The sequence below is a fragment of the Hemicordylus capensis genome, chromosome 2 (genome assembly GCF_027244095.1).
Source record: "Hemicordylus capensis ecotype Gifberg chromosome 2, rHemCap1.1.pri, whole genome shotgun sequence".
Classification (NCBI taxonomy): Eukaryota; Metazoa; Chordata; class Lepidosauria; order Squamata; family Cordylidae; genus Hemicordylus; species Hemicordylus capensis.
The window spans coordinates 394,152,809-394,175,452 of NC_069658.1; the positions used below are offsets into that span (position 1 = coordinate 394,152,809).

Here is a 22,644-nt window from a genome sequence, read left to right on the forward strand (position 1 = left end):
TGCATTAGCCCCTCTCCAGATTACATCATCTGGCCCTGGGGGCAACTTATAAAACTTCCAAATAAGCATATTCCAAATACTGTGCAGGACATAAGTCTACAGAGCCATTTTAACACAGACATCACTTAAGGCAGCCATCCAGATGACCCATTCTAAAGTATGTGTTTCAAAATCAAGTATAAACTTACAATCTATATTATGCCAGAACTCACTCTAGGACACGTTGTGCTCTTTATTTGCTTACGGAAAAAGCAGAGAGGCAGCTTACCTTGCTTTTGAGTTCATCTTCCAGGGAGAAGTAGACAAAACGAATGCAGGCATTGACCAGTCCCTCAATAAGGCGAACAACATCTGATCGGGCCTGATACTGGGATGAGACCATTCCCATGAAGATCTGGCCACTCAGAGCCTGGATACAGTCCTCCTTCTCCATCACTTCCCCGATCCCTTCTTTGAGCATGCGAACAACAGACAAGAATGTGGAGACAGACATGTCACAGACATACCAACACACAATAAGAAGGGAAACAGACACAGAAGAACATACAGAGACATACACACAGAGGGATGAAGGGGGGAAGTGATATGAGGATGCACAAGCATAGTACAAACACCCCAAAGAACAAATTGAAGCACACACATACACATAAAGAAAATAAGACCAAAAAATGCCTATCAATTGTAAAGATCAGGGGTAGAAAGGGCATATGCTCATCAGTCTGCACATACAACCAAATGAGGTGTTAGAGTGGACTGTACCACTTCAGACTGTTGGGAGGGGGCAGGGAGGAGGGAATGCCAGTTTCTAATGCCTTCCTACATTCTCTGCAAGCCAAACATGATCAGAGCAGGGAGGAGGGCCCTAGCCTAGCTATCTCCATGTTATGCTAGTTTTCTGCTTCCAGGGAACATTCAGAAATATGATCCTAAATGGTACAGCCCATTCCACCCCTCAAACTCTATCATCTCATTCTGCTGCTTTCTATTGACCAGGCCTGAGATTTTCTCTCTGTGGACGTCATCTGGCCCTCGTTCTAATCCTTGCTTTGATTAGCTTCATAGCAGCTCCATGACGCAGGGCAGGGCAACCTCCCTCCTTACAGTTCATGGGGAACTTAAAACACAAAGTGACTAAGATTCATGTTACCTCAATTATTATTTACTTCTAAATGAGGTGTTTAAGCCAGTCCCTCCCCACCCCCACAAATTACTGAACACATAAGAATTGTCGGCATTTACCTGACGGGTCAGGAGTGTATCCATAGGGCAGGTTGCTCCTCCTACCTGCTCCTGAGACAGGGCCAATAGCAAAGCAGCTCAGATAAGCTGAGAAGGAAGGGCATACCCACTGCCTTCCAGTTTCCAAGCCGCTGAACTGCTCTGGTGCCAACAACCAACAACAGAACTGGCAAACCATGAAGGGACCATATAACCCCAGTTTTGAAAGAACTGCACTGGTTCCTGATATGTTTCCGGGTGAAATACAAAGTGCTGGTTATTACCTATAAAGCCCTTAGCTTGGGATCAGGCTATTTCAAGAGAATGCCTCCTCTGTCATGAATCCGCCCACCTTTTACGATCTTCTGGAGAGGTCCAGTTGCGGTTGCCACCAGCTCGTCTGGTGGCAACTCAGGACTGGGCTTTCTCTGCCCCAGGGCTTTGGAATATGCTCTGTTTATTTTCAGGAAGACCCTCAAGACTTTCCTGTTCTCACAAGCTTTTAATTAGAATTTTAATAATTTGTTTTATATTGTTTTTATTGTGTTTTATGTATTTTAACCTGTGATTTTAATGTTGAGATTTGGACACTGTCTAAATATTTACATATCAAGTGGCATAAAAATATGATAAATAATAAATAAACCAAACAGTAACAATACGACCAAAGAAATGGAAGACCCCCAAGGAATGAGTTGTGACTAGTGCAATGCCCCAGATGACGGGCCCTCCCTAGAAACTACCCAACAGCAGAAAGCAAAGACCCAGACAGACCTGACACTGAACTGGGTAGACTGGATACACGCCTGACCACTGAGGAGAAAGACCTTTCAGCTAAGTGCCAATAATTCATTCTCCCTCAGTGGAGGAGTTATTCATAGGTCAGGATGTGCAAAAGCCTACCCCAGTTAACAGGAGGAAGTTCACGGTCAGGTCCTCACTGACCCTTCTTTGAGTTGGGGCAAAAAGGAAGTAACGTTAGCTCCTGAGACCTGTGAAACCAAGTGTTAATCCTTGGATTAAATGTGGGATCTGTCCTTAATAGAACATAACCAGGGTAGATTAGACACAATTCCTTGTGCACAAATATAGCCCCCAACTCAGATACAATGTGGACAGAAGTCATTGCTATTAAGAACAATACATTGAGACTGTTCTCACTCGCATCTAAACCCAGGCTTGGCTACACATGAAAACCGCTGGGATTGCATCCAATCCCAGCGGCGTTTCAGCAGCAAACCTGCCTGAAGACCCAGCCTTTTAAAACGAGGTTAAGGGAACGAGCGCTCCCTTAGCCCCAGTTTTCTTAAACTGTGTGCAGCACCAGTTGCTTTTAGCCGGTGGTGCAGCAGTGACAGGCACCCGCCCATCACTGCAGGGATCTCCACAATGCACCACACACTCATGCAGTGCATTACGGGATTTCTAGGCGCAGGGACAATACGTCCCAGTCCCCAACCCTCCACACTGCCGGGGGCAGCCCGAATCCGTCTGGGCAGGAAATCTTTGGGTCCAGCAGGGACCCAGCAATCATCTATGGGAGAGGTAAGCTTCAGCAGCCTTCCTTCCTGCACGCCCTCAAGTTCTTCTCACCCTTTGTGAGAAAGGGCTCTGTGTGTGTCAACAATTATAAAGGCGCTGGCCAGAATGGTTCAATGGCTGGCACCTGCCTTCTAAGGTGTTTGGTCTCAACCCCACAGCCAAGCTCTTCTGTAGAAGGGCAAGAATTTGCGCTATGGAGGAAAATAGAGGTTGAATGTTATTAGACCTAGCACGCTACAAAAACCATCCATGTGGCTCGAAATCGGAGCATTGGTGACTTACCATGAAGGTTTCTTCTGGCTGTTGGAGTCAAGGACATCTCTTCATGGGTTATCCTCCCTCACATGCTCTAGGCAGGACTATGCTAATTAGCTAAAAGAAAAACCTATATAGTCTGGGGAGTATAGCCCCACCCCAGTTCTTTCAGGCCTAAGAAATCACGGACAGTTGCAACAAGTAATGAGATTATAGAGAAAGGGCTAGGTGAGATGAATAAGGAACTATATACAATGAGTGTGAGGAAACGCCAAGTTGTAGCCTCATCTATCAGGCCAATCATGGTGATGAGGAAGGTGGTATTGAGTCTGTCTGATGTGTCAAGACAAAGAAGTATGTAAGATGGTAGCTTGTCTATCCGGGAGAAGGAGCTGACAGGGTGAGCCGAAATGACCTTGACCCAGCAGCCAGAAGAAGCCTTCACAGTAAGTGACCAATGCTCCATTCTCAACTGCTGGGGTCAAGGACATCTCTTCCATAGGCCAATAAGAACTCTAGGAGGGAGCGCCTCCCCCTACTCCTGGGGAGCACTTGTTGAAGTACTCTTCTACCAAAAGCAGCCAGGGCTGAAGTATAGATGTCCATAGTGTAATGCCTTGTAAATGTGGATGGATTTTTCCAGGTGGCCGCCTTGCAGATCTCATGTACCAGTGCTTGTGTCAAGAAGGCCACTGAGGGGGTTGCCGTGCAGGTGGAGTGCACCAGAATGTGTGTGGTCAGACGCAGGTGTTGCGTCTCATAAGCCATGGCGATGCATGCTCTAATCTATCTAGCTATTGTGGATGGAGATACTGCCTTACCCATTGACTTGGGCAAAAAATAGTCAAAGAGGGCATCTGTAGTTCTAAACGAAGATGAAGATTTTATGTATCTTTTGAGGCACCGATGAACATTGGGCATAGGGGTGTGCACGGAACCGTGGAGCTGCGATTCGGCACTGGGATGGGGGGTTCCATTAAGGGTGGGGGGGCTTTACTTACCCCTCCCGCCCTTTCCAGTTTTTGCACCGTAAATACCATAAAAAATACGGCTGTAGGATCCCTCTCTGCCCACTTCTATTCTCTACGATGGCTCCGCACTCGGGCGGGCGGCAGCTGCCGCCGCTGAAGCCCCCTCGAGAAGCCCCCTCGAAGCTCTTTCAGCCCCTTAAATCTCGCCCAGACCGAGTCCTACCATGCTCAGGCGGGCGGCAGCGAGATATCCTTCCGCCCGCCCGCTCCCTTCCCTGCCGTCTGCAAAGTGCAGGAAGCCTTCTGCGCGTCCCCCCCCGCCCTTAATGGAACCCCCCTAACCCTCCCGAACCAAAACCACCCCATGTCCGGACCGGTTCGGAGGCCAGTAGAATGGCCTCCGAACCGGTCCGTGCATACTCCTAATTGGGCATGTACCATGCCTTTTCTGTTGGGTGTGTGGACCTCAGGCAAAAGGACAGCAGGACAATGTCTTGAGATTGGTGAAAGGTTGACACTAATTTTTGCTTGAAGAAGGGATCAGGGATCAGATGAACCGTTTCTTTGGGGAAAATGCAGAAGGACTTGTGAACTGACAAAGCTTGGATTTCTGAGACTCATCGTGCCAATGTTACAGCAACTAGAAAGGCTAGTTTAGACAGGATGTGCAATGGGATGGAACAGATGGGTTTGAATGGAGGTGCCTGGAGAGCCTTTAAAACAGTATGGAGGTCCCAGGAAGTAAAATGATGGACTGTAGGAGGAGATAGCATGATTACTCGTCTCAGGAACCACTTGCGATGAGGGTGTGAAAGGCTGGATCCTTGTGATAGACCAGAGATCAGGCCCACTAGTGACGCTGCTTGCCTCTTGAGCATGTTTGGTTTGAGGCCCTTGTCTAGGCCCTCCTGTAAGAACTGAAGGAGGTGCTGCACGGATGCCTTGCCTTGAGGAATGGAGTGACGTGCCGATCAGGAGAGAAAATCACTCCATGTGTATTGATACATTCTATTTGTGGATGGCCTCCTGGATGCCATCATAGCGTCCAATACCTTGGGCAAGTACCGTGCTGACCTAGTATTTGCCCCTTGGTCTCCACTAAGCAAGTTGTAACCATCCTGGATTTGGATGCTGTACTGGTTCTTGGATCAGGAAGTCTGGTGATATGGGAAGCATCCACAGATCTGAGGATGCTAGATATACTAGCTCTGCGAACTAGGGCCTCCTGGGCCAGAACAGAGCCACGAGGATTATCTGTGCCCTGAGAAGGCGGATTCTTTTGAGTACCCTGGTGATCAGAGGAGTGGCAGGAAAGGCATATAACAAGCCCTGAGGCCATGGTTCTGCAAGGGTATCTATGTTTATCATCTCCCTGCAATAGAACCTGGACATGAACTTCAGGGTCTGGCTGTTGTGTGGAGTGGCAATGAGGTCCACCACCAGCGTCCCCCAGTGCTGAGTGATCAGCTTGAAGGTAGTCCGGTTCAGTATCCACTCTCCCAGCAGGTCTTCCCTACTCAGCCAATCTGCCAGGGAGTTCAGGTCTCTGTTCACATGGTGGGCTGTGATAGACACAAGGTGGTATTCCACCCATTTCAGGAGGAGGGCCGCCTCCGTGTGCAGTGATTTTGACCTGGTGCCGCCCTGTCTGTCTATGTGTGCTTTTGCTGTGGTATTTGCTGTCTGTTCTGATTAGAACGTGCTGTTTTTAGAAGGTTTGTTGGAAGGCCAGCAAAGCTAATTTGATGGCCTGGAGTTCTAACCAGTTTATGCTGTGTTCCTGCTCCTGGTCTGACCATCTCCCTTGGGCTGATAGCAGCTGGCAGTGTGCTCCTCAACCCATTACTGACATCTGTCATCACCATAATCCTGGGGAGATCCATATAAGTTTTTCCTCTTGCATTGTATAGTGGGAAGAGCCACCACTGAAGAAATGGGCGGACTGAACCGTAGAGTCTGATGAGGAGGTTGTGCTTCCTGGTGATGGATTGTTGGTATGGCAGGAGGAACCACTGAAGTGGTCAGAGTTGTAGTCTGGCCCACGGAATAGAGTCCAGAGCTGCAACCATCAGGCCCAGAATTTTTGCCAAGGAGAGGAGGGGTACTGATTTGGTGGCCAGTGCCACTCTGAGGTCAATGTTTTCTGTCTGTCCGATGGAGGGAAGAAGTGGTCCTGAATCGTGTTGATGGCCATTCCTAGATGTTGGGTCTGATGGGATGAATTTAAGTGGCTCATTTCCGTATTGATTAGGAAGCTATGGTCCCATAGGGCTTACAAGGTGTTCTAGAGATTCCAATGTCTTGGCTGATTTCGGGGTAGGTGATTGAATGAGTAGATCGTCCAATTAGGTGAAGATCCTGATCCCCCGTAGGAGTAGGTGTGTTATGAATGGGGAGAGCACCTTTGTGAAAACTCTCAGGGCAGATGAGAGGCCGAAAGGAAGGGCTCTCTATTGGTAATGTACCCCGTTGTATTTGAACCAGAGGAGGTGTCTGCTAATGGGGTGTATTGGTACGTGCAAGTACACCTCTTTTAGGTCTATGGAGGATACGAAATCTGCATGGTGTATTGCTTCCGCTATGGAGCATAGGGACTCCAGCCTGGATTCATTTGACCCATCTGTTCAGGAATTTTAAGTCTAGCACTGCCCATTTGGACCTGTACGTTTTGGGGACAGTAAACAAGATAGGATAGATGCTGTGCCCCTACTGGGAAGGGAGGATCAACTCTATTGCTCCTATTTCCAGGAGACGATGGATTGATCCTAGCAGGTCTGAATATTTTGTAAAAGAGCCGGAGCAGGGAGGAAGCAGTTTGTGGGTTTGGCGTCTAATTATGTTTTGTAACCTGCTTGGACTGTGTCGAGCACCCATTTGTCGGTGGTAGATGGTTCCCAGGCATGGTAGTGTGTTGACAGGTGCCACCCACCCCCACCAACCTGGGAAGCCCCAAGTCAGGCCTGTTTGTTTTGCTTGGCCGATTGAGGCAAGTTTTGTCAGCTCTCACTGAAGGTTCTGGAGGGTAGGTGCTGTAAATTCCAGCCTCCTCTCTGTGTCCTAAAGTCCCTGGCTCTGCCTCTGGAGGGGAGGTCTAGAGGCATGAATGGAAAGAAAGGGCCTTCTGGGTACTTTATCTGGATCAGAGGGCATAGTTTTTCTCTTGTCTTTTGATTCCACTAAGATGACCTTTAAGGCTTCTTCAGAAAAAGATTTAACCCCATCATAGGGTACCGCTGAAAAGTTGGTCTTGGATGTGGCATCTACCCACCAGCTTTTAAGCCAGAGGTGTCTTCTGCCAACCACTGAAGCAGCAGAGGCTCTGGAGGAAAACCTAATTGAATCTAGTGAGGATGCTCTCTAAGTCTGGTGGGATCAGACAGAGGATATTGTAGTAAATCATCCACCCAGAGTAGGGCAGCCCTGGCTAACACTGACGTTGTGACCAATGCCCTGGTTGCTAAGGAAGAGTTATTGTGTGCTCTTTTAAAAGCAAATTCCACCCTCAGTAGGATCTTGTCAGTAGGATCTTTGAGCGGGGCTTCACTGTTCCTAGGGAGCAGGGAGTCTGAGACCAATTGTACTACTGCTGCATCAGCAGGAGGGTTTTTTAGTAGGTCTTGTGGTTCCTGCTAAAAAGAATAAAACTTATTGGCCACAGAGCGGGCCTTTCTGTTTGCAGCCGGGAGGAGCCATTCCTGTTTTATCGCTACAGTGAATGGCATTGGCATAGGGATCAGCGTGTCCTTGCTCTTGGGCTTAGGAAACACCAGGTCCTCCTTAGAGGTTTGTGGTGTCTTAGTTGGAAGGCTTAGATTGCAACCCAAGGGTAGCTATAATTCTAGTGAGTCAGGTTAAAGTCCTCTGCCAGGAATAAATGTTGGGAATAAAGGTCAGCATCAGGATCTTCAGCTGGGGGCCATTTGTCCTCTTCCTTGTCAGGGAGGGTGTCTGGGTCTTGGTTAGGTCCATCCTCCCCATCTGGTGCAGCATCTGGGTCTGTTTCCAGATCAATGATGGGCTTTGAGGGGTTGAGAGGTCTATCTGGCCTGGCTGGGCAGGAAAACACAACAGGAAGGTCATCTGACTCGGGGCCCAAGAGTTCTGAAGAGTGAGGGTCTCTGTTTTTATGTTTGGAACCCTTTTCTATACCTGCCTTGGCTGTTTTGGATGCCTTAGTGTGCTTTGTTTTCTTTTAGATTTTTTAGGAGCTGGAGAGCTGGTATCTGATGAGGATGACTCCGATGATGATGAGGGATCCCTTCTATGGCTTTTGCGTCTTTTGAATTTATTCTGGGGCACCTTAAATGTTTGTAACGACTCTGAAATGGCTGACTTAAACCAATCCTGCCACTCCAATGGGATGCATCTGGGGATTGGGGCAAGGAGAGAGGTGCCCCGAACAGATGGCCCTGAGGGGGAGAAGGGGGTTGTTTAGCAGGGGTGGGTCTCACTGGGCCTTGCAGACTGTCTGGGTCGAGATCTTCTGTCCCCTTGTCCGGCTGCACGTGCTGCATGCATCTGCAAGAGAGGCTGCTGTAAGTCCTCCTCCACTGGCTGAGCCTCTTCCTCACTCTGGGACTATTCCTTGGCAAGCTCCTCCCTGTGTTCGGTGGGGGACGCTTGCCTGTGCACCACGGCCCTTAGCGCTCTCGCAGAGGGAGACGGGTATCTCAGCTTCGCCTCCGCAGTGTGATGCAGCCTCATGGCAAGCAGCGATGAGGTCTGGGAAGATTCCCTTAGCTCTGTCTCCCTTCCACTGTCAGGGGCACGCTGGGCCGACTTACTGTGTGTTTCGTGGCTCGAAGGCAGTGGCAGACATTGTCTGGGTAGGCAGTGGTGTTCCGGGGGTCCTTGAAGCCATGGGGAAGCCTTTCTGTCCCTTTCCTCTTGAGACCAAGACAATTTGTGTCCTTCCTTTGTGCTCCATGCATTGGTAAGGAGAAGAGAAGGAGGAGAAGGAGGGAGAGCAGGGTCGGGAGAAAAGGTTTTTTGTTTTTGTTTTGTTTTTTAAGGTAGAAGGAAGAGGTTGGAAATAAGGATGGTAGAAGGCTAGGATTCAGAGAAATGAGGTGGAGAAGCTGCCTGGAGCACTGCAGGACTGGAAGAACTGGGGTGGGGCTATCCTCCCCAGATTATATAGGCTATTATTTTACCTAATTAGCATAGTCCTGCCTAGAGCACGTGGGGGAAGATAACCCATGAAGATATGTCCTTGACCCTAGCTGTCAAGAAATTCGCTTTGTGCAAGGCCTTCATGATGCCAAAATAGTGTCTAAAATCTGTGGAATGTATCCACTGGCCCTCTAGCATCCAGTCGCACAGCTTTATCCAGTCCAGATTTGGATGAGCCACTGAACCCTGGAATAGGAGATGCGGATTGTAGCCTACAAGCGGGGGGCAGGGAGTTCCCAGGAGAGGTCTATGAAATGTGGACAGTTTGGTGCCACCTAAATTCTGCTATTTGGGAGTAATGTGTATAGTAGACCCTAGAGCCAGCTGCTTGTCAAGGCACTACTTCCACTCCTCCTGAACATGCCTAGACAGGAAACTGGAAAACTTGGCATTCTCCAGGTGACAAATAAATCTACCACAGCTGATTGAACCTGTTCACTATGCATGCAAAGGTCTGATCGCTGAAGACCACTCTGCCTGGTCAATCTATTGGTGGCTTAACCACACTACTAACATATTTGATACCCCCCTGCAGATCAACTGTGACATTGTTCTCTGCCACCGATTCCTCTAAGGTGTGTGCTCACAAGTTTTCTGATGACCGCTCAATTAATTTTAGATCCTGCTCAGGTTGATCCCACTCTGAATGCATGTGCACACACAGTGTCTTGATACTGCCGCCCAGAACAAAACTGAGCCCCAGGTGGCGCAGTGGTAAAACTGCTGCCCTGTAACCAGAAGGTTACAAGTTCGATCCTGACCAGGGGCTCAAGGTTGACTCAGCCTTCCGAGGTCGGTAAAATGAGTACCCAGAATGTTGGGGGCAATATGCTAAATCATTGTAAACCGCTTAGAGAGCTGTGGCTATAAAGCGGTATATAAATGTAATTGCTATTGCTATTGCTATTCCGCACAGAGATGAAAAAAATTAGAGGGACAACTGGTCTCTGCCCATGTTAAAATCAGCTGTGCTTCCAATATCAGTGACCTGGACCTTGTGCTGCACTACATGTTCATATTGACCTTAGTGGTGAAGTTGTCAGTTCTGATGAACATATAACAATGCATCAGAACCAGCTGGAACTCATTTTTGATTGCCTGGAGTTCCAACCAGTTGAAGCTGAGTTGGTCTCCTTGGACCACTGACCCTGAGCTATCAGATGGCTGCCATGGGAGCCCCTTCCCCACAGACTTGTATTGGGGGGTAAACTGAACCCTTTTGCATGGGTAGTCTATCTCCTGTAGGGATGCTGGGGAGGACCACTGATCCAGAGATGCCACTACCTGAGGAGGAACTGTGGCTCTCCTACAAGATCTGGCAACAATCTGCTCCTAACAAAGCAACAGAGACCTCAGATACCCTCAGTGGGCGAGGAAGGTGGAAAGACCTCCTGGGTGGAGAAGGCCCTTGCCCTTCTAGACTGAGGGTCCTGTGGAACTTGTGCAGTAACCCAGCAAAATCTCCCTGGAAGAAAATCCTGAGAGTGTTATGAACCATGGGCCAGCCCGTCTATCTGCCTCATATTTTCAACACACACACCCCGAGTGAACAGAACCGCTCTGGCTAACGCATGAACTTAGGGGAAATTTTTGGGAAATAGATGAACTGAGAAAGCTGCTTGCCTAGAGACAATGCTGCAAATATCTCTCCGACTACCTAAATGCCTCTGAGCCATCTGGCCAGTTTCTCCTCTTTAATATGTTTATTGCCCCTAGATGTGTATCAGAACAGCCTTAGCAAGCTCCCTAACTCCTGGAATCCACACCTCTCCTTTCCTGCCCTAATTGTTCAAAGACCACTCTGGATGGGCATACCAGGGCCTTATTTTTTGTTCTTCTCAATGACAAGTGCATAGAACTGGTGCAGGTTGGTCCCAGGTGCCAGTGATCCTTAGCACAGAGGCCCAAACTGGGTCATACAGCCTAGGCAGTCATTTGTGAGGCTTGCAGGGGTTTGGGTGAGCCCCCACTGCCACCTTGCTGCCTATTCCACAGCCTCTGCTAAAGATACAGAGGCCGCTTTCTCTCACTACCCGCCCCCCGCCCCTTTAGAGATGCACCTTTTACTTGTAAAGAGGAATCCTCAAGGATTCCTAGTCAGTCCACAAGCCAGTTCGGCCCGGCTCGAGGGTCAAACCTAGCTGGACCCAATTCGATCGAACCCAGAACCGAGCTGGGTCAGTTCAAATTCGAATCGAACCACCCAAATTGGATCCATGCACATCCCTACTCCCTGGGATGGAATAGAGCAATATGATCCAGCTGGAGTGGAGCCCTGGGGGCTGGGAAATCCTTAGGAGAAAGGGCTGGGGGCCGTGCGGGCTGGAGAGCCTTGAGGAGTGAGGTTGGGTGCCTCTGGGTCTGACTGGTGTGATCTCTGATCAGAGCCCTCATGGAAGCAAACAGAGGCCTCTCTGGAGTGGCGGTCATCCTCTATCTGCAGACCTCAGTAAAGCCAAATTAGGATTTCTGTAATGGGTGATTTCCCCCATTTTTTGGAACTCCCCTGAGTTCAAAGGAAGAGGACTAGAAATGTTTGAGGAAAGAAGATGGATGCCTTCAGCTCCTCAGCCCCCGCCCAGCTCATCTGGGTGGCCTAGACTCCTGATCAGAGCCCTCGCTCGAGAGGCCTCCTGGCATTTCCTCAGTGGTGGTCACCCTCTATCTGCAGAGGCTGGCACTGCAGAGTCAGGGGGCCTCTGAGGCTTCTGTAGTGGAGGTCTTTCCTGCCTTTGGGGGGCATTCTCCTGAGCTAGTAAGGAGGCGGCCTCTTCCTTAGTTCTGAACCTCCTCTAGGACCAGCTGCTTGAGCCAGACTTGAATATATTTGGGGATTTTCTCCACCCACACTGGCACTGAGCTCCTTGAACACTGGGGCAGTTGGGGGATGACAAGACCCACCACATCTGATGTATCCCGGCTGGGCCACATATGCTGGCTGAACTTTACAGCCCTCCTCCAGGCCTTCAGGGGCGACTGCATGACTGCCTGAGCCCCCGACATCACCTGTGGCCTATGTGACCAATTACCTACCAGTGAGGGGGCACTGGGCTGCAACTGCTGCTGAACTGGAAGGGCAAGCAGGGTCTCTCCATTTGGGAGACCACAGCTGCACCTTAGAATCCCGCCACTTCTTCAGTTGGGACTCAGAGTCTGCCTAAGGCTTGTACAGCTCACAGCATGTGGAAGATGTCATCCAAAAGGGAAGCCTCTCTCTTGCTGCTTCCCTCGCACTCCGCCATCCCAGCAATTAAACCAAGTTTGGCAGGCTAAAAGGAAAAATCCCGGCTGGCTGATGCAGCTGTGTCCCTTCTTTTCTCTCCTGGAGACACAGGGACAGGCAAGGCACCAAGGTTCCTGCTCTAGAGCTAGACAGGGTGGAAACTGGAAGGCAGTGGGTATGCCCCTCCTACATGGGTTACCTGGGCTGCTTTGCTATTGGCCCTGTCTCAGGAGCAGGTACCCTTAGGAATTCGGTTTCCCTCCAATATCTCTGTGAAACATTAACTTCAGAAGGCTAGCTCAAGTAACCAAATTGGCAAAGCCAAAGAATACTAAACATTAACATATCTTTAACTGCTGGAATCTTTTTGAAAATAGATGGGATATGAAATTCTCAAATAAATAAAAAAACTGACTTTAGGGTTGTAGTACAGATAACATCAAGCCAGTACATGTGAAGCACTTTGCACAGTCAAAATGCACTATATAAATGTTAAGTATCATTTTAAAGCTCCCCCACTATATACCGTATTTTACGGACTATAAGACGCTACGGACTATAAGACGCACCTTAATTTTAATCCAGTTTTTCAGAGTTTTAACATATTAAACTGTTAAAACATATAAGACGCACCTGAATTTTGGCGGATATTTTTCGAGGAAAAAAGTGAGTCTTATAGTCCATAAAATACGGTATACACACATAAAACCCAATATGCTGGGAGGGTTGGGAACACACAATTACTGTTATGTGTGGTGGACTTTGTGAGTCAATCTCTAAATTCTGGGATGAAGAATTTAACAAGACATAAAACAGGCTAAGCCATTAGCTAAGATCTTTGATCATTTCTACCTGACAACTTCCCAGACAGCTTAAAAGATCTGCTTCATAAGGAACTTATAACAAGATATTATAACATTGCTCTCCTTAGGCTACATCACTGCTCGGATGAGCCATGTTAGCAGATCTCTGTTAGAAGAGCCTTTGGAAGCAGATGACGCTTACCCAGGGATGGAAAGGTATAGGTCTTCTCACTCTACATTCATGATGCACACACATAGGACCCAGACCTTTCTATTCCTATTCCTATATATCAGGTAGCTTTTTTAAAAGAGAGCAGGTCTTGTGGTAGCAAGCATGACTTGACCCCTTAGCTAAGTAGGGTCCACCCTGGTTGCATTTGAATGGGAGACCACATATGAGCACTGTAAGATATTCTCCTTAGGGGATGGGGCCGCTCTGGGAAGAGCATCTAGGTTCCAAGTTCCCTCCCTGGCTTCTCCAAGATAGGGCTGAGAGAGATGCCTGCCTGCAACCTTGGATAAGCTGCTGCCAGTCTGTGAAGTCAATACTGAGCTAGATAAACCAATGGTCTGATTCAGTACATGGCAGCTTCCTATGTTCCTAGGTTGTCTTTTGTTGTTTTAAATTTGGATTGCGAGATACCTTGAGTCTCTTCATAATGGAGAAGGAATGCAAGATGTAATTTTAAAAAATACATACATATATTTTGGGTTGATTTTACATAGGCTGGTATTTTGTAAACATGCACGGTAGTAATTTACTTCAAGATGTTTAAACTTGACAGTCTTTGTATTTTATTTTAATTCTATAACTCTGTTTTTCATTGTTTCAGTAGTGGTGGTGGTGTTTGTTTTTTGCAAGTTTTGTTCAAATTTGTTTAATAAAAATGATTTGAAAAAGGTTGTGTCCAGATGTTTCACTGCTGGATTACTGGAAGCCTGAATAAAAGTGTCGCTTGCCTCAAAACAAAGGAAGGGGGCAGAGTGGGGGGAGATGCACAGCTCTGGGCTCTACAACAGAGCCCATTGGCCAGGTGGGGACAAAGCACTTACCATCAGAACTCCAGCTGTTCCTCCGGCTACTCTGCTTGATGGGCGTGGTCCCTGGGAGGTCACAAGATGTGAAGATGGCACTCTGTCCAGGAACCTGCACCAGTTCTATGCACTTGCCATTGAGCTGGGAGGACAAGGCACAGTGCATGGGCTTGTAGGAGAAGGCAGAGCAATAACCTGAGAGACAGGCACGCTGGTAGAAATCTAGAACTTTCTTCCTGAAAGCAAAAGAGGCAACGACAAAGGGCATCAGAGAACTGCTTTGCACAAAATAGCTTCAACATCTGCCTAGAAAAACGACCCCACAAATTCATGTTTTCAGGGGCAGGACTCGCTGCGGGGAAAATGTTTCATTCTTTCTTCTGAAGAGACTTCAACGCATCTTTTCTTTCATACTAATAGTCCACAGGTCTCTTCTAACCCTTCAGATTTCCCATAGGCCACCATTTGCTTCGACGTTGTCAGCATTTAACGTTATCTTACTACTATGGATCAAAAGCAGCAGCGGCTTTTAGGGATGTGTGAATCGATTTGTGTACAAATCGATTTGTAACCGAATCTAGCTGATTCGGGCAATTTTGAGACAAAACAAATCACCCCTGTGGTCCATTGGCTAGATTTGGGTCCAAATCAAATTGCACCAGATTAGATTTGAATTGATTTAAGATTAGTATTCCTCCTATGAATTTCCCCAGATTCCCAGCTTTCATTTTTTTAAAAAATCTAAGCTCTAGCCCTTGTAGAAGTGGAGTTATGGAGCAAAATGTGTGGTCACTATTTTTCAAGTGTTTGGTGCATAACTTTTCTTCAATGAATCCCTATGAGGATTCATTACACACAATCATTTCTTCTATTCATTTTGACTGTTTTTGGATAGTGCCAACTGTCAACTACTACGTGCCAACTGCCATGTGCCAACTACCCCCCCCCCCACACACACACACGGCAGTGGGGTTTATGTTCTAGGAATTTTTTCAAGTATTTAGGCTCTTTGGTGTCTAATAACCTTTCCTAATAATGAATTCCAATGAGAATTCATTACACACTACAGAGTCTAAGCACCTCAAAAATTCCTGAAAGATAAACTGAGTACCCAGTGGCTTGCAGGCTGAAGAATAGTTGGCACGTGGGATGCCACTAATTCCTCACCCCCACCTGCAAAGCGTCTTCTATCCGTTCAGTCAAATCCAACTCTTGGTCACTCTACGGATCAATGCACTCCATGCTGTCCTATCTTGAACAGCTTCCTTTAATTCCACCATAGATATTCCAGTGCCATTTTTAATAATATCCAGCCACCGAGTACAAGGCCGTTCCCGTCTCCTTCTCCTGCTGATCATTCCCAGCATGATTGTCTTTTTGAGAGAATCAGCTCGCATGACATGACCAAAATATGTCAGTCTTTGTTTAGTAATCTTAGCTTCTAGCGATATTGTTTAACTCGATCTAGAACTTTGATTTTGAACTTTGATAGTTCATGATTTTTGCTGTCCATGGGATGCGCAACAGTCACCTCCAACACCACATCTCAAAAGCCTCCATCCTTCTCCTAGCTGCCTTCTTCAAAGTCCAAGTTACACAGCCATATGTAACTATTGGAAATATTATTGCACTGACTAGTCTACATTTGATTGGGAGATTTACATCTTTGCTCTTCCAAATTTTACTCATGCTGATCACTGCAGTTCTTCCAAGTGCTATATGCCTTCTAATCTCAGGGCTGCAGTCACCACATTGATCAATTTTAGAGCCAAGAAAAATAAATTCTTTTACTACTTCAATTATCTCATTATTGGTCTTCACTCTGACTTGTGTATTCTCTGCATTTGTCAATATCTTTGTTTTCTTGATGTTAAGGTGTAATCCAAATTTTTCACTTTCATCTTTAATTTTTAAAATTAAAGCAGTGGGGTCAAAATGAACAGAAGAAATGGTGTGTAATGAAGACACCAAAACATCTCAAAAATTTCTAAAAAATAAACAGTACCCCAGTGTGTGGGGGGGAGGGGGAGTAGTTGACACATGGCAGTTGACACTTTCCAATGATGGTCAAAATGAACAGAAGAAATGAAGGTGTGCAATAAATCCTCATAGGGATTCATTATGAGGAAAAGTTATTAGACACCAAAGAATCTAAACACTTCAATATTTCTAAAAAAAATAATAAATTGAGTACCCCACTGCCTTGCAGGTGGGGAGGGGTGCAATTGGCACATGGCAGTTGACAGTTGGCACTGTCCAATGACAGTCAAAATGAACAGAAGAAATGAAGGTGTGCAATAAATCCTCATAGGGATGCATGAGGACAAGTTATTATACACCAAAGAATCCAAACACTTGAAACATAGATCTTAGCTTTTTATTTTATTTTATTTTTTTAAATTAAAGCTGGTGATCCATGTTAGGGTTAGGATAGGGCAACTTCGAATCCCCATTTCCTAAGGCGGAAATAAAAAAGATAAGTAAAGAATAAATAAATAATCATCAAGAATCAACCAAGTGCCCCACTGCTTGAAATTTGGGTGGTAGTTAGCACCCATGGGGACCTAACCACCACCCACATTTGGTGCTCCCAGGACCTTTATAAGTAGTCCAAATACGAATCAAATCAAATCTGGGGTGATTCGCAGGGACAGATTTGGACACAAAACCGATCAGGGGTGATTCAATTTGTGCCCAAATTGAAAAAATCAATTTGTGCACATCCCTAGTGGCTTTACCCCCTATTTCCTAGAACATGATGCAGACACAGACCTGTTATAATCCCCGAGGAAAGAATTTCGCCAAGAAACGAAAAAGGACAACACTGTTTGAAAAGACTACTACATAAAGAACATGAAGGCTCTGTGTACAGAAAACCATTTCTATGAAATCACAGCAGCAACCTGCCCCTTATATTACTGCTTTGTTGGCAGTAGACCTAATTCAGCTTCAGTAACCTGATAACTGTATAAAACGGATGAAGGTGAAGAGAGATAAAGCTTGGAAGGGGAAGACAACCTTCATTCAGAGGGAAAGCTTGTTTGCTCCTTTTTTAAAAAAAATGAACAAAATAAACCCCAGCTTATACACACAAACCCAGGGGGACTATGTTGTAGCGTGCTGGGAAGAGGAAGCACACTGCAAACCAACATTTTAAAATATATATACTGGGCTTTTGAGGGGGCTGTAACTTTTTTTTTTAAGTCCTACAAAAATGCTCATAAGGAAAATCCCTCCTTTTACGTACTAAAAGACTACCTAAAAGAAAAATTTAAACACAGTTCTTTAAGTTGCTTGCTATGGGCATTATCTAACAGGTGCCTATGACAGTTACTCCAAAAACACAAAGACACAAACACACCAATATTGCAGCAGTACATTCCTGGGAGGCAAGTTCCAACTGTTCAAGAACAGAACAGTCTAGAGCATTACAGGAACCTGCAAAAATGCTCTAAGCACAGACCATGGTAGGATATAAGAACAGCAGGTGTGTACCAGGAGCAATGATACCTCTACAGCACTGCCTCCAAGCCTCTGAAGAGCCTTATCTGTACATGGCCCAATTCTTTCTCGGCAGGCTCGCTCTATAAACAGGGGGCTTGTTGCTCTGACTTGTATACAGCCATAAGCTATTTTCAGAAAAAACAAACATTGCCTCGAGCACACAACTCAAGCAGAAATCCCCCCGGCAATTCATTTTTTTTAAAGCCAACGACTTGCACCAGCAAAAATTAAGGCTGCCTACCTGTCAGAGCCAGACAGCGGATAGATATCGGAGCCATCCCAGAAGTCCGTGCACGCCTCAAGGATGATGTCAGCTGTCCCATGGGAAAGCATCTGCTCAGTACCTAGTAGGGAAAAATGGGCCTACATCTCAAAACTGAAGATTGCTTGCCGGCAGGTTCATTGATTTTACTGATTTTTAACACTCCACATTGCCCCGAGGAGCCTTGGAACGTTTTACAACATAACAAATGGTGATAAAAACATTTGAGGCAGGAGCTAAACACATCTATCAAGTCTATTGCTAGAGAAGACTATTAACTGTCAAGGGTTGGGGGAGGAGCTAAAATAAACCCCTCGTTTCCCCCAAAGGATATTTGTGTGTTACTTTTACACTACTACTAACAAATGCCCTTCATACGGTGAAATTAATCTGTACACTCTGTTCTCTGAGCATGTTTCAGATGGCAGCAAAACTTCTTTCCCAGCCTGGATCAGGTACAGGAAGCCCATATAGCTACAGTATCCCCAAAAGCAATAGATGCTGACATAAGGAAGGCAAGTGGGACTCCTCAAACCCAACCCAAGGCAGGTCTCTCCTCACTTTTCTTCCTCAGACATGGCAACTGCCTTCAGGCAGAGCTTCTCAGGCAGAACTAACAGGAGCTTTCCAGGGCCAGCTAACTTAGAGAGCTTGCTACCCCTGCCGACTTACATGCCAATACGTGACCAAGGCATACTGAATGTTTACAGATGTTCTCATTATTCACTCTGAGCTCTTAGAAGTGAATAGCAACAATTTTAAAAAACCTAACTTAACCAGCCCAAGCACTTCCCTCATCTGGTCAGTTTTTGAACACAGCCTGCAAAATGCCAAGGCAAGTGTGAAATTCATGCATGGAATTAGGCCATTTAACTAAGAAGCAGAAGGAATGATAACCAATAAGCCAATGCAATTCCATCACCGTAGTGAGCATAGTGCCATTGCCAATACACTCAACATCCTGGAATGCCACTGGCTCAAGATATCAGAACTGGAACAATCTTCAGAATTCTAGCTAAAGTTAACCAGCCACTGAGAACCCGCTCTTCTCCAGGGGACTTTCACTTGGGTGCACTGCTGATTTCACTGTTGTCACATTTGTTCCTCCCACTCTTGCATTTTAAGATGCGCCACCCTCAAATTCATAGCTATCCTCCATATATAGAGCCCTTGAATAAGCTGAATAAGGCAGCTAGTCAAATTACAATCACTTAGGTTGTTTATAATAGTTTCACTTCTGATCATGCACAGATCAGGTCAGCAGCCTTACTGGTAGTGGTGTCTTTAACAAAAAGGCTGATCATGTGACTCAAAGGCGGCCTCCTCTTGGTGATGAATGAGAGTTTTCCCAATAGCATCTCTTTCACCATCTCATCTGATGGCAGGCGGTAAAGGGCCAAGTAGTTCTCCTGCTTGAAAAGCTCTTTGGCACCAGGTGTAAAGCCTGCAGGAGGGAAAGTTAATATGGATGGAAAACAGGGGAAGATCAACCGATGGAAGTTCAAGGAATATAGCGTTGTTCTCCTTTACTGCCCAATCTCTCTTTCTGCTTGTTATCATCTCAGCACCCCTCACAAATGAACAGGAGATGCCTACATTAATTTTTCAACTTCCTGCATTTCTTGCAGCTTAAGCTATCACAAGGAACAGTTCATACATCTCACAAGCCATTTGCAATCAGCTCCAGGAGCATGTGAAGGCAACCACTGGCTTGCAGCTAGGAAGCACCATTGAAAAGAGTTTGAAGAGCATCAAGCAAGAAGTGTCAAGGGGGGGTCACAAAAACTTATGTAAATATATCAGAAGCAGAAAACCTGCCAGAGAGGTGGTTGGACCCTTAGATGATGAGGGTGTTAAAGGGATTATTAAGGAGGATAAGGAGACTGCAGAGAAACTGAAGTTCTTTGTATCTGTCTTCATGGTGGAGGATACTGACCATATACCCGCTCCGGAACTAAGCCACTCAGGCTTGGAGGCTGAAGAACGGGGCCAATTTGAGGTGACGCGAGAAGATGTTTAAACTATCTTGAAAAACTAAAAACTAACAAATCAACAGGGCCAGATGGCATCTACCCAAGAGTTCTGAAGGAACTCTCATTTCACAGCAATGTGAAATTGCTGATCTCCTAGCAAAAATATGTAACTTGTTTCTACAATCAGGCACCATACCAGAGGACTAGAAAGTAGCTAATATAACTCTGATTTTCAAAAAAGGATCCGGGGGCTTCTGGGAAACTACAGGCCAGTTAGCTTAACTTCTTTGCCAGGTAAATTGATGGAAAGCATACTCAAAAACATACAGAAGAACAGGCCTTGCTGAAGGAGAACCAGCATGGCTTCTACAGGGGCAAGTCTTGCCTCACTAACCTTTTGGAGTTCTTTGAGAGTGTCAACAGGCATGTGGATAAAGGTGATCCGGTTGACATAGTATACTCGGACTTCCAAAAAGCTTTTGACAAAGTTCCCCACCAAAGGCTCTTGAGTAAACTTAGCAGTCATGGGATAAAGGGGCAGGTTCATGTGTGGATTGATAACTAGTTGAAGGACAGGAAACAGAGGGTAGGAATAAATGGACAGTTTTCACAATGGAGCGAAGTAAGAAGTGGGTCCCTTAGGGATCTGTACTAAAACCAGTGCTCTTTAACTTGTTCATAAATGATCTAGAAGTTTGGGTAAGCAGCAAAGTGGCAAATTTGCAGATGACATTAAACTATTTAGGGCAGTGAAATCCACAACAGATTGGGAGGAACTCCAAAAGGATCTCTCCAAACTGGGTGAGTGGGTGACAAAATGGCAGATGTGGTTCAGTGTAAGCAAGTGTAAAGTGATGCCAACTTCACATATACACTGGTGGGGTCTGAGTGATCAGTGACTGACTGGGAGAGAGATCTTGGGGTTGTGGTGGACAGCTCGTTGAAAGTGTCAACTCAGTGCATGGCAGCTGTGAAAAAGGCAAATTCCATGCTAGGGGTCATTAGGAAGGGGGTTGAAAATAAAAAAGGTAATTTTATCATACCGTTATACAAATCTATGGTGCAGCCACATTTGGAGTACTGTGTGCAGTTCTGGTCACAGTATCTTAAGAAGGACATTGTAAAACTGGACAAGGTGCAGAAGAGGGCAACCAAGTTGATCAGGGGTCTGGAGCACCTTCCTTATGAGGCAAAGCTACAGCATCTGGGGCTTTTTAATATGGAAAAGAGGCAACTACAGAGAGACTTGATAGATGTGTATTCAATTATGCATTGAGTAGAGTGTGGCCAGAGAGAATTTTCTCTCCCTCTCTCATAACACTAGAACCAGGGGTAATCCCATGAAATGGATGGCCAGGAAATTCAGGACCAACAACAAAATGTACTTTTCCACACCGCACATAATTAATCTATGGAATTATCTGCTATGGGATGTGATGATGGTCACTACCTTGGATGGTTTTAAAAAGGGGCTTAGACAAATTCATGGAGTACAGGTCTATCAATGGTGTCTAGTCTGGTGATTATAGACCAGCCTCAGAGACAAGATGCCTCTAAATACCAGTTGCAAGCAACAGGGAGACTTCACCTCATGTCCTCACCTCTTGCCTGTGGGCTTCTCAGAGGCATCTGGTGGGCCACTGTGTGAAACAGGATGCTGGACTAAACAGGCCTTGGGCCTGATCCAGCAGGACTGTTCTTATGTTATATGAACTGGTACTTCCGTGATGGCTGCATATTATAATGGTCTTTTCTTAAGCCATCATGATCACACACAGAGTGGCTGCATACATAGTATCTGTTAGGTATGGAGACAACAGTTTATTAAAATCCTAGCAGCAACTGCATAAGAGATACTCGACGTATGTCTAATTCTTAATGGGCAGGGCCTAGGAAAATATCCATCCCACTCCAACCCCAAAACTGAAAGAACAAATTTAGGACCCCCATTTAGGATCACATACCTAAGAGCTACATATGAATCAGACCCCTCTTAGTAACATAAGGAACAATCTCTCCACAATTTTTCATGGTTTTCTGAATACTAAAAAAGCTAGCAAGGAGGCATGCTGCCTTGAAGGCTTTTATCACATTCTTGGACCTCAGAAAGGTAAAGGGCACAGTACATATGAGAGAAGTGGGCAGAAAGACTATGTGGCAAACAAACTAAATATTGATTTACTATGGTTAGGTTGGAAGGCAAACAGTATGGTTAGGTGTGAAAACATGGACAAGCTGCCAGATCAGCTTGCTACATGTTTTCTGCCCAACTAACCATGTTGGAATTGCCAGGGAAATTTCTCCAAGGAACTAAGTAGCAAAGATCTTCTTATGACAAGGCACTAACCCAAGAAGGCCTCTGGACATTTAGCCAGGGGAAGGTTTATAAGGGGCTTGCAGAGGAGATCTATGCAGGCTGTCAGCCTTTCTGCACTTAACTACGATAGATCAATATTAGCCTGCTGAATCTGGGAATTGCACAGTACAGTTCATAGTCCTAAGTTTGAGAGAAGTGAAGCAGGAAGTGTGCTGTTTGCATGCACAGTTTCCCTGCCAACTCCTTTCATGTGTACCACACCCTTCACTTTTGGGGGTCCAAGCATCTGATAAAAGCCAAGGCGGCAGGATGATGTCTCCCTGCCAGCTTTTCTAGAATTCAGGATATCATGAGCAACCAAGCAGAGAG

The 22,644-nt window shown here is 46.1% G+C and overlaps 1 protein-coding gene across 8 annotated transcripts in view; it reads right to left on the reverse strand.

The window, feature by feature from the left end:
• TMEM94 (transmembrane protein 94) overlaps positions 1-22,644 on the reverse strand; it is a 123,678-nt gene that overhangs the window by 23,157 nt on the left and 77,877 nt on the right. For all 8 annotated transcript variants that reach the window (XM_053302915.1, XM_053302912.1, XM_053302908.1 and 5 more), the window contains 4 exons: positions 19,256-19,429; positions 17,965-18,067; positions 14,238-14,455; positions 269-450 (listed from right to left, as the gene is read on the reverse strand). In XM_053302915.1, the coding sequence (XP_053158890.1) occupies positions 269-450; positions 14,238-14,455; positions 17,965-18,067; positions 19,256-19,429 (677 nt within the window). The remainder of the gene's footprint in view (positions 1-268; positions 451-14,237; positions 14,456-17,964; positions 18,068-19,255; positions 19,430-22,644) is intronic.